This window comes from Cucurbita maxima, unplaced genomic scaffold (assembly GCF_002738345.1).
Source record: "Cucurbita maxima cultivar Rimu unplaced genomic scaffold, Cmax_1.0 Cma_Scf00108, whole genome shotgun sequence".
NCBI classification, from domain to species: domain Eukaryota; kingdom Viridiplantae; phylum Streptophyta; class Magnoliopsida; order Cucurbitales; family Cucurbitaceae; genus Cucurbita; species Cucurbita maxima.
In genome coordinates this window covers 110,758-127,635 of record NW_019272124.1, presented here as the reverse complement: position 1 = coordinate 127,635, position 16,878 = coordinate 110,758, and the positions used below count along the sequence as shown (strand labels likewise).

General features: G+C 36.2%; 1 protein-coding gene and 1 non-coding gene across 2 annotated transcripts; both read right to left on the bottom strand.

Moving 5' to 3' along the window:
• Positions 1 to 10,333: 10,333 nt before the first annotated feature.
• On the bottom strand, positions 10,334 to 10,473 carry LOC111473224. The gene has a single exon (XR_002715605.1). It is a non-coding gene; the product is annotated as a small nucleolar RNA Z247 (small nucleolar RNA).
• A 1,458-nt stretch (positions 10,474 to 11,931) lies between these two features.
• On the bottom strand, positions 11,932 to 12,685 carry LOC111473221. Its single transcript, XM_023118785.1, has 3 exons — positions 12,451 to 12,685; positions 12,321 to 12,374; positions 11,932 to 12,228 (listed from the first exon to the last, which is right to left on the bottom strand). The coding sequence occupies exons 1-3, from the start codon at positions 12,595 to 12,597 to the stop codon at positions 11,932 to 11,934; spliced, it is 498 nt and encodes a 165-aa protein (XP_022974553.1). The 5' UTR covers positions 12,598 to 12,685.
• Positions 12,686 to 16,878: the final 4,193 nt, after the last annotated feature.

Genomic DNA, 16,878 nt, shown 5'->3' with positions numbered 1-16,878 from the left:
TCAAAACATATTAACGTATTTGATATGTTAAATATTAAAATAATTGACGTGTATCATAAACATCAAATAAAAATATATATTTGAAATTTGAATGAGATTCATATTAATTAAACATATATTATGATATTTTACGACATTTTAATATTTTTTAAATAAGATATTATATCTTAATGTATTCGACATTCAAATATATAATTTGACAAAAATTATCACAATTTCACCGTAAATAGAACCCAAGGGTTAAGTCAAAAAGCATCAAACACTAAATACTCTGACATTTTAAGTGATATTTTGGAGAGAAGCTGATAAGGTCTTCAAAGAGCATGTGGTCATGTCTGACATTTTAGGTTAACCAACCGGTTGAAAAGAAACCATAATTTCTGATGTTGGTAATTAACTACAAACCTTTGAATAAGTTTTAGAATAAATAAGATATCCAATCCAAAACAAAAATGATTTGATAAAAAGAATTTAGAGTCAAATGTTTTTATAAAATTCGATATGAAATTGGGATTTCGGAAAATTCTAATTTCCTAAAAGGACAAATATAAAATAGCATTTAATGTCCAGTTTAGAAAATATGAGAGGAACGTCATGCGATTTAGGCTAAAAAACGCTCCATCCGAATTTCAGACGTTTATGAATGATATTTTCAATCCTTTCAAAAAAATTAAATTGTTTATATGGATGATGTGTTCATATTTTCTAAAACCATTAAGATCAACACTTTAAACATCTACCTACATTCAGTAATGTAATGAAAAGAAATCAGCTAGTTGTGTCCATACCAAAAATCAAATAATATCAAACTCATATCCATTTTCTTGGATTTTAAATTTATTTGAGCCTTATAAAAACCCGTCCAATGGTCCATTGAGTTTGTCTCAAACTTTCGTGATGACGTATCCTAGAAAAGCCAACTTCAAAAAAAATTTAGGTTCTCTCAATTATGTCTCTTTAATCCTTCAAGATATCAGGCACGTTTACAAATGTCTTGATTGTTGGATCAGTATGGCAACCCTAGAGGGGGGTGGGGTGAATAGGATTTTAACGGTAAAGGTGTTTAAATGTGATTAATTTTTTTTTAATGATGAAACTTTTTATAAATAGGTAGAATATGATAATTACTAGAACAAAATAATTAAGTCAAAACATTAATCAAGTTGAACATGCAATAAATCACAATAATAATTTTGAAATTAAATAGGAAAGAGTTAGAGAAAATGACACCGTAGTTTTATAGTGGTTCGGTCAAACTCGACCTACTCCACTCCCCAAGCGCCTCTTGGGAATTTGAATAAATAACTTTCTCGACTCTTTCCATGAATCAGAGTCAAACCGGTACACCGCTCTTTTTTCGAGTTCAAGAGCAAACTCTATCCTTTCCAGGGCGTAGGATCAAACCGATACAAGTATTTTAGTTTGATAATAACAAACCACAACTCTCTCAAAGTTGATTTACAATTTGGGACACTCACAACTGTTTCCTCACAATACAATAATAATCCCTCTCAAGAATAAGATGAAGAGAAATAAACTTGTAAGCTTGGAGAGAGCAACAAACAATGGAGACTTTGAACAAATGAGGACTGGAGAATTTATGGAAGTTGTGTGTATAAAATGTGGGAAATTTGATGAGTTTATATAGAGAAGAAGAGTGGCAAAAGGTAGGAATTAATATTTTACATTGGATTGTGTTATGAATAATGGAAGGTTGATATTAAAAGTAAATAAATAAGAAAATTTTCTAAATTCATTTATTTAAAATTTTTAATATAATAATAATTCAAAATTTATTATAAATATAATAATATAATAATAATAAAAGCTTTGTGAGTAACTACCCAAATTTTAAAATATAATAATATAATAATAATAAAAATCGATGTAACGATTAGATTCAAATTTATATTTTGTCAAAATAATTTTATTTATAAATATAATAATAAGAAAAACTCCACCATTTGTTACTCTTCCAACATTATAAATGTCATACTTTGATATATTTTGATTTGTCCATCATTTTGATTTTGTTGCCACATCATCACGTCGGGTATGTTGTCTCGATTCTAATTTCTTCGTTTTAGCTCTGATTTGAGTAATTGAAAAGTTGCTGTAATCGTTATTCCCGACCTTATACTGTGGACAGTTCAAAATACTTAAAATAGTTAGTAATTAAAAGTAGGTTTGTTATCATCAAAAAAATCAGTCAATTAATTGATTCAAATTAATTAAATTGAGATCAAGGGCCAAAAAGCCAACATTGATGAGTGTCTTGAAAATAATAGGAAGTCTTGATTTGTAAAGGATATCTCTACCACCCAAAAAAATCAAATCATTAGTCAAATAAACTCCGTGCTTAAGTCTTATTGACCCAAGGGTAGATCTCATAGGAAAACGTGACGCATCAAATATCGAATATGGAGGTATCTAAAATTGTCAAAGAGGACAAAGAATCAATTATCATATTTCATTCAAAAGCCTCGAATAATACCATACAAATTACAAAACAGTAAAAAAAATATATATTATTTCCATTGTACTATGTGTACAATTTTAAAGGAAATTTAAAATAAATCCAGCATATTTGTCACACTTTTAAGTTCAATTACAATAAATAAAGAAAAGAATTGAGTGACAATAAAATATCACTTGACATTGGAATGTAATTTGAAGACTTTTTTATCTTTGGGAGTTGAATTACATTTAAGATTATTTATGTCATGTCTTATTTTCTTCGATTTGTATTTAATAGCTTTTGGTAGTTTGTAGATGAACTACATTATGTTTGAATTATCTTTTTGGCATATTTAAATGCTTGTAATATTCAAGTTTGAAAACACTGTGGAATACAAAAACTGTGTTTGAAACTATTTGAGTGTTATGTTTCTTTCAAACCTTGTTTTAGGTTTGGTGTTGAAATCTATTCATTGGATTAGTCATGATCAAGCTAATTCTTGAGTGAGTCGTCTTGGAATCTAAGACAATTATAGATTCCAAGTTCAATCTAAGAGTTATTTATCCTTCTAACCTACTCTTAGTTGAAATCAATTCGTTATGTTAGCTTTCTTTGTGAAAGTTTGCAAGGATACTACGACCTCTAGCTTTGCAAAATCCAGCGTTGTTGGCGCTTATCAAAATCGCTGCCAAAATAAAGTTTAACAAGTGGTTCTATGGTGTAGTGGTTAGCACTTTCGACTTTGAATCTAACGACCTGTGTTTAATTCCCGATAGGTAATCCACCAATTTATACAAAATTGGTCCATAGCCGATTCGGTAGGGTCACTTTTGGACCGATATTCTGTAGAAGGGGTCACTAAGGTTGAGATTATACAAAATGGGTTCATAGCTCAATGTTAGAGCATTTGATTGCAGATCAATGGGTCCATAGCTCAATGTTAGAACATTTGACTGCCGATCAAGAGGTCACCAATTCGAACCTATTGCAGATCAATGGGTCCATGGCAAACATATTTTATAGAGCTTTCCTTTTTATTTAAGATTTTGATATTTAAGAAAAGAGAAAATGAATAAAAATAGGAGACATTTTATAGATTTAGGAATGAAATAAGGGTATTTAAAAAGCTAAAAAAACAAGGAGATGAAATAGTAATAGGTCATAGGTTAAAGAAGAGGAGTGAGTGAAAACCAAAAGGGAGATGATTTATGCAACTCACTAATAGTTAGAACCCACCCATTTCGGGTGGGTTCTCAAAGCACGGATTGCAAGTTAAAAGAGATTGAAATCAAAGTAAAATGTTATCTCGAAATAAAAAAAGAATTAAAATATAATGAACATACATATTTACATTATATTCAAAAGAGAGTTTATAGGTTCAAAGTACAAATAAGGGAAAGGTTAAAAAAAATCATTTTAAAACATCAAAAATAGTTTTGGTGGGTGTTGTTGGTCTAGGGCAACTACTCTGAGTTACATGAAAAATATGGAAAACATGGAGTGAGTACAAGACTCAGAAATGTACTCAGCCTAATTGTAAGTTTTTAACCATGTTCATAGTGGGTGTTTGGATACCACACTCTTTTCTTAATGATATCTTGGTTCTTGTTCGAGTAAGTAGCCAGATTGTAAGTTTTTAACCATGTTCATAGTGGGTGCTTAGATACCACACTCTTTTCTTAATGATATCTTGGTTCTTGTTCGAGTATGTAGCCTAATTGTAAGTTTTTAACCATGTTCATAGTGAGTGCTTGGATACCACACTCTTTTCTTAATGATATCTTGGTTCTTGTTCGAGTAAGTAGCCAAATTGTAAGTTTTTAACCATGTTCATAGTGGGTGCTTGGATACCACACTCTTTTCTTAATGATATCTTGGTTACTTTCGAGTATGTAGCCTTATTGTTAGTTTTTAACCATGTTCATAGTGGGTGCTTGGATACCACACTCTTTTATTAATGATATCTTGGTTCTTGTTCGAGAATAGTGGCCCTTGGGTTCTAAGTACATGGTTCTATGTGGTGGAGGACTTTGGAATAAGGTTTGGAATCGATAATTATTCTTATTTCTTTTCCTTTAGACACTCAGTGGTCGGGAGCAAATCTAACAAAGTGTCTGTCTAAAATAAATGGTTGTCAAATGCTCTACCACTGAGCTATGGACCCATTTTCCATGATTTCAACCTTAGTGACCCCTTCTATAGAGTGTCTGTCCAAAAGTGTAATAAGTGTCTGTCCAAAATAGAAGGGCCCAACCAAGTTCAACTAGGTGACCGGTCAAATTCTCTACCACTTAGCCATGGATCTATTTTGTAGGATTTTAACCATAGTGACCCCTTAGACATAGTGTCGGTCCTAAAAGTGTAACAAATTTCTATCCAAGATAGAAGGGCCCAACTAGGTTCGAATTGGTGACCTCTTGATCGGCAGTCAAATGTTCTAACATTGAGCTATGGACCCATTGATCTACAGTCAAATGCTCTAACATTGAGCTATAGACTCATTTTGTATGATATCAACCTTAGTGACCCCTTCTACAGATTATCGGTCCAAAAGTGACCCTACCGAATTGGCTATGGACCAATTTTGTATAAATTGGTGGATTACCTATCGGGAATTAAACACAGTTCGTTAGATTCAAAGTCGAAAGTGCTAACCACTACACCATAGAACCACTTGTTAAACTTTATTTTGGCAGCGATTTTGATAAGCGCCAATAACGCTGGATTTTGCAAAGCTAAAGGTCGTAGTATCCTTGCAAACTTTCACAAAGAAAGCTAACTTAACAAATTGATTTCAACCCAGGGTGGGTTAGAAGAATAAATAACTCTTAGATTGAACTGGGAATCTATGATTGTCACTCTTAGATTCCAAGACGACTCACACAAGAATTAGCTTGATCATGACTAATCCAATGAATAGACTTTAACACCAAACCTTAAACAAGGTTTGAAAGAAACATAACACCCAAATGATTTCAAACACAGTTTTTGTATTCCACAGTGTTCTCAAACTTGAATATTACAAGCATTTAAATATGCCAAAAAGATAATTCAAACATAATGTAGTTCATCTACAAACTACCAAAAGCTATTAAATACAAATTGAAAAAAAAAAGACATAACATAAATAATCTTAAATGTAATTCAACTCCCAAAGATAAAAAGTCTTCAAATTACATTCCAATGTTAAGTGATATTTTATTGCCACTCAATTCTTTATTGATTTATTGTAATTGAACTTAAAAGTGTAACAAATACCCGGATTTATTTTAAATTTCCTTTAAAAATTTTGTACACAAGAGTACAATGGAAATAATATATATATATATATATATATATATATTTATATATTTACTGTTTTGTAATTTGTATGGTATTATTCGAGCCTTTTGAATGAAATATGATAATTGATTCATTGTCCTCTTTGATAATTTTAGATACCTCCATATCCGATATTTGATGCGTCATGTTTCACTATGAGGTCTGCCCTTGGGTCAATAAGACTTAAGCAGAGAGTTTATTTGACTAATGATTTGATTTTTTTGGGTTGTAGAGATATCCCTTACAAATCAAGAGTTTGTATTATTTTGAAGACACTCATCAAGACATTTGTAAATGTGCATGATATCTTAAAGGATTTAAGACACATAATTGAGAGAACCTAAATTTTTTTTGAAGTTGGCTTTTCTAGGATACGTCATCACGAAAGTTTGAGACAAACTCAATGGACCATTGAATGGGTTTTATAAGGCTCAAATAAATTTAAAATCCAAGAAAAAGATATGAGTTTGATATTATTTAATTTTGGGTATGGACACAACTAGCTGATTTCTTTAATGAATGTAGGTAGAAGTTTAAAGTGTTGATCTTAATGGTTTTAGAAAATATCAACACATCATCAATATAAACTATTAAAATTTTTTGAAAGGATTGAAAATATCATTCATAATCTTCAGAAATTCGGATGGAGCGTTTTTTAGGCTAAATGGCATGATGTTCCTCTCATATTTTCTAAACTGGACATTAAACGCTATTTTATATTTGTCCTTTTAGGAAATTAGAATTTTCTTAAATCTCAATTTTATATCGAATTTTATAAAAACATTTAACTCTAAATTCTTTTTATCAAATCATTTTTGTTTTGGATTGGATATCTTATTTATTCTAAAACCTTATACAAAGGTTTGTAGTTAATTACCAGTATCAGAATTTCTGGTTTATTTTCACCATGTTGTTAACCTAAAATGTCAGACATGACCACATGCTCTTTGAAGACCTTATCAGCTTCCTCCCCAAAATATCACCTAAAATGAGAGTATTTAGTGTTTGATGCTTTTTGACTTAACCCTAGGGTTTTATTTACGGTGAACTTGTGGTAATTTTTGTCAAATTATATATTTGAATACCTTATCAGATTGCACCTAAAATTGCTAAATGAAGGAGCTGACAATGACTTTGTCATGATATTGGCGAGCTGATCCTTGAAAGAAATTAGTCGAACTTCAAGCTGACGAGTCGATACTCGTTCACGAACGAAGTGATAACCAACCTCAACATGCTTTGTTCGTCGATGAAAGATTGGATTGGCGGACAGGTAGGTGGCACCATTGTTGTCACACCACAGGCTAGGCGCTCGCGCTTGCGAGATCTCGAGCTCACGCAAGAGAACTTGAATCCAAATTAATTCGGTAGTGGCATCAGCAACTGCCTTATATTCGTCCTCAGTACTAGAATGAGAAACTGTTGATTGTTTCTTCAAACTCCAAGAGATAAGATTTCCACCAAAAAAGATCACATAGCCTCCAGTGCTTCGACGATCATCAGGATTCCCGGCCCAATCAGCATCTGAAAAGGAACTCAACAAATCAGTGCTGGACTTTGTAAGACACAAACCCATATCAATAGTGTCATGTAGATAACAGAGAATTCGTTTGACTGCCGCCCAATGTATAGATGTTGGGGAGGACATGAACTAACACACTCTATTGACACAGAATGATATATCAGGACGTGTCAGAGACAAATATTCGAGAGCACCAACGACACTCCGATAGCGAGTAGTATCCTCAGGCGAAAGCTTTTCACCACAATCCAATAACAACTTCTCACTAGTAAGCATAGGTGTGGGCACACCTTTGGAGGTGAGCATATTGGTTCTAGACAATAAATCTTGAATGTATTTATGTTGTGTTAGAATAAGTTCATTAGAAGTATGGTGGACCTCAATCCCAAGAAAATAACTCAAAATTCCAAGATCTTTGACGGCAAAATCATCCTGAAGCTGTGTAAGAAGTTTCTCAGTAGCCGTAGAAGATGAGCTGATAATAATAATGTCATCAACATAGATGAGGATATACATCTGAATGCGCGTCTTGTTAAAAATAAAAAGAGAAACATCAGCCTTTGAAGGTGTAAAATCCAGTTGTAATAGTTTGGAGCGAAGACGAGAAAACCAGGCACGCGGAGCTTGTTTAAGACCATAAAGCAACTTATCCAGCTTGTAGTGATAACCAGGGTGTTGAGAATCCACGAATCCAGGGGGCTGCTTCATAATATCTTCATTAAGAAAGCCATGAAGAAAAGAATTTTGAGTATCAATCTGCCGAATAGCCCAACCACGAGAAATAACAAGAGACAATAAGAGTCGAATGGTAGTGGGCTTAACAATTGGACTAAAGGTATCATCATAATCAACGCCATACTGCTGTTTAAAACATTTAGCAACCAGGCGTGCTTTGTAGCGATCAATAGAGCCATCTGGCTTTTACTTGAGTTTGAAAACTCATTTGCAATCAATAATGTTAAGACCAGCACGAGGAGAAACTAAGTGTCATGTCTTATTTTTTTGAAGTGCCTGAAATTTATCATTCATTTCCTGACGCCAGAGGGGATGCTCCATAGCAGTAATATGTGAAGTAGATTCAGAGGCAGAAGACCGAATTACAAAATATGTTATTGTTCCATCTCTACGCATCTTGGGTTTCTTGATATTGTGCTTCAATCGAGTACTATACGGATGAGTAGTAGGTGCAGGATCCACATTTGAGGGGACAGTCGTATCAGCCGTTGCGAGAGGAGCAACCGATGCTACAGTAGTTGGTTAACCATCGTTCAAGGATTTGACCAGGCATTGTGCAATATCATCTGCTGGCGGAGGAGCTAAGGCCTCAATTATTGGCGGAACAACCAACGCCGATTTGCATGGCAGCGACACGGAGGATTGCTGCGGCAATTCTGAAGCTGATGTAGACACCAAATTTTTTGCATCCAAAGAGTTAGTAGGCACAGACATATGCATGTGATCATTCTCTAAATTAGTACTGCTATTACCCAAATGATTTTGGAAGAATTAGGTGGAGCTCTCTTGAATGGAAAAACATTTTCATCAAATATGACGTCTCTAGACATATTGACACGACCAGATTCGGTGTCAAGACACTTATACCCTTTTATGTAAAGAACTGTAGCCCAGAAAGACCAGATTCGGTGTCAAGACACTTATACCCTTTTATGTCCGGATGTGAGGCCAACAAGCACACCAAAATTTTTGTAATAAGGAGTAATTTGCTAGGGTATGAAAAAGATGCTTTAAGGGGCTAGGCCAGTTTCAACAATATGATGGTACTTGCGTTCAGTAGGCCCATTTTGTTGGTGTGTGTGAGGGCACGAAACATGATGAGCAATTCCAAGGGAACGAAAAAATGTGTTATGAATTTTCAGATATTCCCCACCCCAATCAGATTGACCCACTTGATTTTAGTATCCAGAAGGCGCTCAAGATGAGCTTGGAATTGCAAAAATATATGAGGAGCTTTTGTACGATCATGCATCAAATAAATCCATGAAAATTTACTGAAATCATCAATGAAGCTAATATAATATTTAAAACCCCCAACAGATGGAGGTGCAGGGCCCAAAACATCCGAAAAAATAAGTTCCAAAGATGACGAAGACCTATGGGAAGAACTAGTATATGGTAACTGAGGACTTTTTGCTGATTGACACGCATTACAAATTGACAAAGATGACTCACTAGCACACATAATATTATTGAGATGCAAAATTGATTTTACTACTTGAGATGAAGGATGTCCAAGATGTGCATGCCATTGGGCATGAGTAGTAGATCTGCTCACCAAGGCATGCTTGAGATCATCGACATCGGATGGCTTAATAGGATAAAGACCAAATTTACACCTCCCATCTCGGAGACTTTTCCTTGACCGTCGATCCTTAATAGAAAAATGTCAAGGATGGAATTCAAAAAATACGTTATTATCACGAGAAAATTTATGAACGGAAAGAAGATGTTTGGAAATTTCAGGCACATGCAAAATATTACACAATGCAAGAGGACGAGTAGCAGTATTAATTAGAGAATGACAAGTATGCAAAACACGCAAACATGCTCCATTGCCAACTTTAACTTGTTCACCTCCATGATAGCATTCACGCACAGCAAGACGATCCATGTCACTGGTGATATGATCCGTCGCGCCTGTGTCACTGTACCAATTTGGGTCAATCTTGTAAGAGGAAGTAGCCGACAGTACCGTAGTTGGAGTAGAAGAAGGTTCATCTTGATAGGACTCATCCATCCTATGCCAGCAGCGGATAGCAGTATGCCCCACTTTGCCGCAGATCTGGCAGGAAGGACAAGCAGAAGGGTCACGACGATCACTAGCAGGACGAGAGGGTGCATAACCTTGAGAACGACCACGACCACGATCCCTATGCCCACGATTCTTCTGCTGACCACCACGACCAACATAATTGGCAGAAGATCCAAGATTTAACTAAAGTTCAGCACGACCAGTACAATTGGCAAAAGATCCCGGATTTAACTGAAGTTCAACCTGGTGTTGTAGTTGGCGAGCTTCAAACGTCATTAGATGTGCAAACACATCATCAAGCGTGAGGGCTTCACTCTTGGTAGTCATTGAGGTGACGAAGGGATCCTAGTCAGGCCCAAGACAAGCGAGAAGATACGCGATCACATCATCATCCTGCAAGGCAGAGCCGGTGGCAGCCAGCTCGGTGGCCAGCCCTTTGATCTTGCAAAAATAATTTGCAGCAGATTGATCTCTTTTCTTGGACGTGGGGAGCTCAACACGAATATAAGTAGTGCGAGCACGAGTTGACGACAAAAATATCCGCTGCAGAGTATCCCACGCCTCCTTGGACGTAGTAGCAGCAACTACATCATGAAGAATCTCCTCAGACATGGAGGAGAGAAGGCCGCTAAGGACCTATTGATCCTGATCATACCACTGATATAGGCAGGATTAGAGACCAGCTCAGCACCAGCAGCAGTTGAGGAAGGGACCAGCTTGGCAGGTGTGGCATTCGTGCCATCAAGGTAGCCCATAAGCTTCGTACTCCGTAGGTAGGGGAGGAGCTGGGCGTGCCATATGATGAAGTTGTTTTTGGTTAGACGAATTGTGATAGCATGGTGTAGAGAGATTGGGCCAAAGGTCACCATGGTAGTTGAGATGGTATTGGAGATGGTAGATGGGGAGGAGGAAGAAGATATGGTAGACATTTAAAAAATAAACGTTAGCTCTGATACCATGTTAAGTTGAATGGCACAATGACCTCACCTAGGGTCACGACCTCATGTATTTATAGATGTGTATAATGAAGATTACATTCTAAATCATAGATTTAGTAACAAACCATAAAATCATATATTTGGTAACAAATCAGTAAAACATAGATTTGGTAACAAACTAGTAAACCACTAGATTATCTTACTATATACAAATATGATTTATACTACGTTTAACAAGGTTGAGGTGATTCAAATGGTTGATGTGATAATCCAGTCATTTTTAAGGTTTCTTTTGTTGAAGGCCATCATGGCTGAGATGACTGAGATGAGCACCCGAGTGAGTTTGACAAGCAGGTCGTAGAGAACCACTCCCCAAGCCAAGCTCATGTTGGGCAACAAACTCTAAATCCAAAAACACACTCTTAAATGAGAACCGGGTGTTGTGCGCCGAAAGCGGAACAAAGGTACTCACAACACCAATGAACGATTTTACACAAAGAGGCACTAATATATTTACGTGGTTCGGAGAGAAGTTCCCCTACATCCACGAACCAATCACTAATAAACCAAAGCATTACAAGTGAATATCTCACTATCACACTACAAAGACTCAGAACACATGTCACTCAACAAATACAATGTGACTCCGAAAGCTCTCCCAAATTCCGATACCAAATTTTGATATCAAATCCCAATATATAACTAAACCCTGGTGTGACTAAATCTAATTCAAATAACCAAATCAAATCTAATTCAAATAACCGAATCAAATCTAATTCAAATAACCAAATCAAATCTAATTCAAATAACCAAATCAAATATAATCCAAAAACCAAATCAAATCAAAACTTATGACAATTTACAACAATCTCCACCTTGTCATAAGATCTCCAAGTTGATAACTGAGTTGGTTGCTACCACCTCAAGCCTCAATACGTAAGTTGGGAACTCCATCAATTATAGAGGAAGCATATGCTATCGTATCATCAAACCTTGCAGGTTTTCGAATTACCCTTCGTGGTCTATTCTTGGCGATAGACTCAGGTTCCTCTACTCTTTCATTTACAAGGCTTTGCTCCTCCAGACTTTGCTCTTTCTGTTCTAAGACATCAAAGTTATTATTTACCTGGTCAATAGGTTCTTCAGTAGGAGCAACCACATCAGGAGAGAACACCACCTTCTCCACCTGCTTCAATGCCTCGTCATTATTTTCAATTTTCTGCAAAAACATTCCAGACTCATCGAATGTCACATCTCGACTATTAACAATCTTACTTGTTTCTAGACACCATAACCTATAGCCCTTCACACCTTTGCTAAAGCCCATAAACTTGGCTTTTTTTGCTCTAGGATCCAGCTTTGAGTCTGTCACATGATAATAAGCAGGACACCCAAACACATGTAATTTATCATAATCACTAACAGGACTACCTGACCATACCTCAAGCGGAGTTCTCCCACCGTTTCCAGAAACAGGTAAACGATTCACCAAGTGAACTGCATAACTGAGAGCCTCAGCCCAAAATGCCTTACTCAATCCTGCTTGAGACAATATGCATCGAACCTTCTCTATTAATGTCTGGTTCATTCTCTCAGCAACTCCATTTTGTTGTGGCTTACCAGGAACAGTGAAGTGTCGAACGATCCCTTCATCTCGGCATACTTTAAGGAATGGATCATAAGTATATTCTCCCCCGTTGTCTGATCTCAGCCTTTTGATTTTCTTGTCCGTCTGATTCTCTACCATTTTCTTCCACTCTAGGAAGATTTGGAGAACCTCGTTTTTGTGCCTCATGGGATACATCCAAACTCTCTTCGAGTAGTCATCAATAAAGGTGACGAACCACCTCTTTCCTCCCAATGAGACATTCTTTGTGGGACCCCATACATCAGTGTGAACATAATCCAAAATGCCCTTTGTTTGGTGTATAGCTGTACCAAACTTCACATTTTTTTGTTTGCCAAATATACAATGTTCACAAAAATCAATTCTTCCAGTTGTGGCACCCTTAAGAACTCCTTGGTTCACCAGTGTCTGAAGCGCCTTCTCACCAGCATGCCCGAGTCGCATGTGCCATAATTTCGATATGTCTTGTTCTTTCGAACTTGCCACAGCAGCATGCCCAATTATTGTGGTTCCGTTGAGGTAGTATATGCTACCTCTTCTAGTTCCTGTAATTGCCACCAAAGCTCCACGAGCTACTTTCAAATTCCCTCCTTCCAAAATGATGCGATAACCACTCGCATCCAAAACGCCAAGTGAAATCAAATTTTTCTTCAAGTCAGGGACATACCTCACATCTTTGAGTTTTCGTATAACCCCGTCAAACATCTTGATTTGTACTGAGCCGATTCCCATTATCTTACAAGTACTATCATTTCCCATATAGACAACTCCACCATTGAACTCCTTGAAGTCCAAAAACATCTCTTTGTTGGGACACATATGATAGGAGCACCCAGAATCAAGAATCCATTCACTGGTTTGGCTGACTGATAGGGAGATTGTCAAGGCATCATCTGTATCAGTGTCGTCATCTCTAACCACATTGGACTTCGACCCCTTCTCTTTTAAGATCGGACAATCTTTTTTCCAATGGCCTTTCTGTCGACAATATGCACACTCATTTTTATCAAGTTTTCTCCAATTATCAGATCTACCTCTCGACTTTAATCGAGACTCTCCACATTCGTTCTTTTTCCAATTGGAAGTCCTTCCATGAGCAGTGAGAACATTTGAGCTAGAGCTTTGATACGTCTCCTTTTCCTTCTTTCGCATCTCATTGTTTATTAAGGCATTTGAAACATCTTCAAAATCAATATCAGTAATTCCATGTAGTAGGGTCGTTACTAAAAACTCGTAGGATTCCGGCAAGGAGTTTAATAACAACAACGCCTTGTCCTCGTCATCAATCTTAACATCAAGATTGAGCAAATCAGTGATGATTTTGTTAAAATCATCTAAATGCTCAGCCATTGAGATGCCTTCCTTGTAATCAAAACGGAAGAGTTTCTTCTTCAAATAGAGTTTATTTTCCACACTCTTCTTCATATATTTCGCTTCAAGCTTGTCCCATAATTCTTTCGCCATGGTAACCTTCATAAATGGATATTTCTGATCCTTGCCAAGACAGGATCGAATAATTCCACAGGCTTGCCGATTTAATTTCGTCCATTCTGCTTCTGTCATGTCTTCAGGCATTTCCTCTTGGANAGAGACATCGAGGTCTTGCATGACCAATAAATCGCTAACTTCGCCTCGCCAAACACCAAAAATATTGGTTCCATCAAATTTTTCTACTTCGAGATTGGAACTCCACACTCTCGATCCACGTCGTGATGGTTCTGTCATTTGCAATAATTAATCTGAATGAAACTCAAAAGCCCAATTCTTGAAAATTGATTTTCAAGAGAATAAACACGATTGTGAGCACGTCTAATGGTCGATGAGGCCCAAGCTTTCACAATACCCCAAAATACCGCAACCTGGCTCTGATACCACTTGTTGTGCGCCGAAAGCGGAACAAAGGTACTCACAACACCAATGAACGATTTTACACAAAGAGGCACTAATATATTTACGTGGTTCGGAGAGAAGTTCCCCTACATCCACGAACCAATCACTAATAAACCAAAGCATTACAAGTGAATATCTCACTATCACACTACAAAGACTCAGAACACATGTCACTCAACAAATACAATGTGACTCCGAAAGCTCTCCCAAATTCCGATACCAAATTTTGATATCAAATCCCAATATATAACTAAACCCTGGTGTGACTAAATCTAATTCAAATAACCAAATCAAATCTAATTCAAATAACCGAATCAAATCTAATTCAAATAACCAAATCAAATCTAATTCAAATAACCAAATCAAATATAATCCAAAAACCAAATCAAATCAAAACTTATGACAATTTACAACACCGGGATGCTAAGGAATTAAAAAACTTTATTTTTGACGTAGAACAATATTCGAAGGTTACAGTAACTTGCTCATAGGATCTAAGAGTAACGTTGGCCACAATGCATCTCATGGACGTTGGCGTTCGAAGGATGATGATATAAAAAATGGGTCATGCATCATAAACTCATGGGAAGAACGTTGATGGAATCGATGCATTCGAAGCTCCCCTGGATGGGTTGCCAATTAAAGACCTTACGTTTGATGTTGACTCTTTTGAAGAAAAAACCAAACGATCGAACACCTCGAAATGTCGTGGTAGCTCTAAGAACTCTATCATACGACCTAAGAGTTGAGGGCTACAGGAACTTTCTCATATGACCTGAGAGTTACATTAGCCGCAATGCATCTCATGGACGATGTAAAACTATGGTAGTGCTCGAAGGTGAATGGTATAAAAAATGGGTCATGAACCATAAACTCATTGGAAGATCGTTGATGGAATCGATGCAATTGACGCTCCCCTAGATGGGTTGCCAATCAAAGACCTAACATTTGATGTTGACTCTTTTGAAGAAAGAGCCACACAATCAAACAGCTCAAAACGTCGCGGTAACTCTAAGAACTTTAACACACATAGGGAAGGACGTGTCAAAGAGTTAGACATTAAGCAAAAGATCATGCTAAAACTCTTTAACGATCTGACAAAAGACTTCAGGACATCTACACCAAAAATTCATTGTTGTCCAGCGGTCAGGATATTTGGCTTTCACCCAGCAGGCCTGGGTTTGATTATCGGCAATGGAATATTATTTTCTTATTTCATCTTATTTTACAGTTTCTATCTTTGATTAAACAGACTTTTATGAACTTCGTACCTTTGTTAGAGTTATATTATATATATTTGGTTCAATTTCAACTACTGGGTTGAGATGATTCAAATGGTTAATGCGATAATCGGACTATTTTCGAGGTCTCTTTTGTTGAACACCATCATGGTTGAGATTAGCACCCAAGTGAGTTTGACAAGGAGACCCGAATTTAAACTTTACCTACGTTTGAAAGGCACTATAATAGTCAAGGTCAATGGTATTTTAGATTAAAAAGACTTTTATGAACTTTGTACCTTTGTTAATGTTATTTTGAACGTTTATTTGTGTACTTTGTACGTTTATTTGTGTTACTTTGTACCTTTGTTAGTGTTATGTTGTAGACATTTCGTCAAGTTCAACAAGTGGGGTTGAGGTAATTCAAATGGTTAATGTTACTTTATTTGATTTAAATTGTTAATGTGATAATTTAGTTGAACAGTTACCGGTTATTTCCAAGGACTCTCTTATTGAATGCCAATAAGGCTGAAATGATTGAGATGAGCACCCAAGTGAGTTTGAAAACATTGAAATAAAATCAATAAAATTGAAAAAAATTGGAAAAAAATGAGCCTTATGACACTTCCTTCAACTCGAAGGGCGGTAAACAAAGGATTCCTTCGCCCAAGACCCACGATCCAACTCCCAACATGAAAATGATAAGCTATAAAATCATTCCAAGAACCTCAATGGATGGGTTACAAACTCTCATTACCAATCTCGACAACTGGACGTGTCATCGGCATTAGAAAAACGACAGCATCAGAGCAAGTCATGGGGATAGAAGATCTCGTTGAAGGATGATAGACCAACCATAATCTTCAGCCCAACGAGCCAAGCTTTTGTAGAAGCAAGAACCCTTGTATTAAAGAAATTACCACCTTCTTATACAAAATTTGGATCAACCAAGATATAAAAGCTAGAATTAGATTATGAGATCCGACCATGAGAAGCAAGATTTTGAACCTTTTTCTAAATTGAGTCACTCCAAATCAAACTTGATCAAGGCTTGATTAAATTACTCAGATGCAATCTACCACAAGAATTGCATGAAACTTAGAAACGACAAAGATATGCTCACATTTCTATA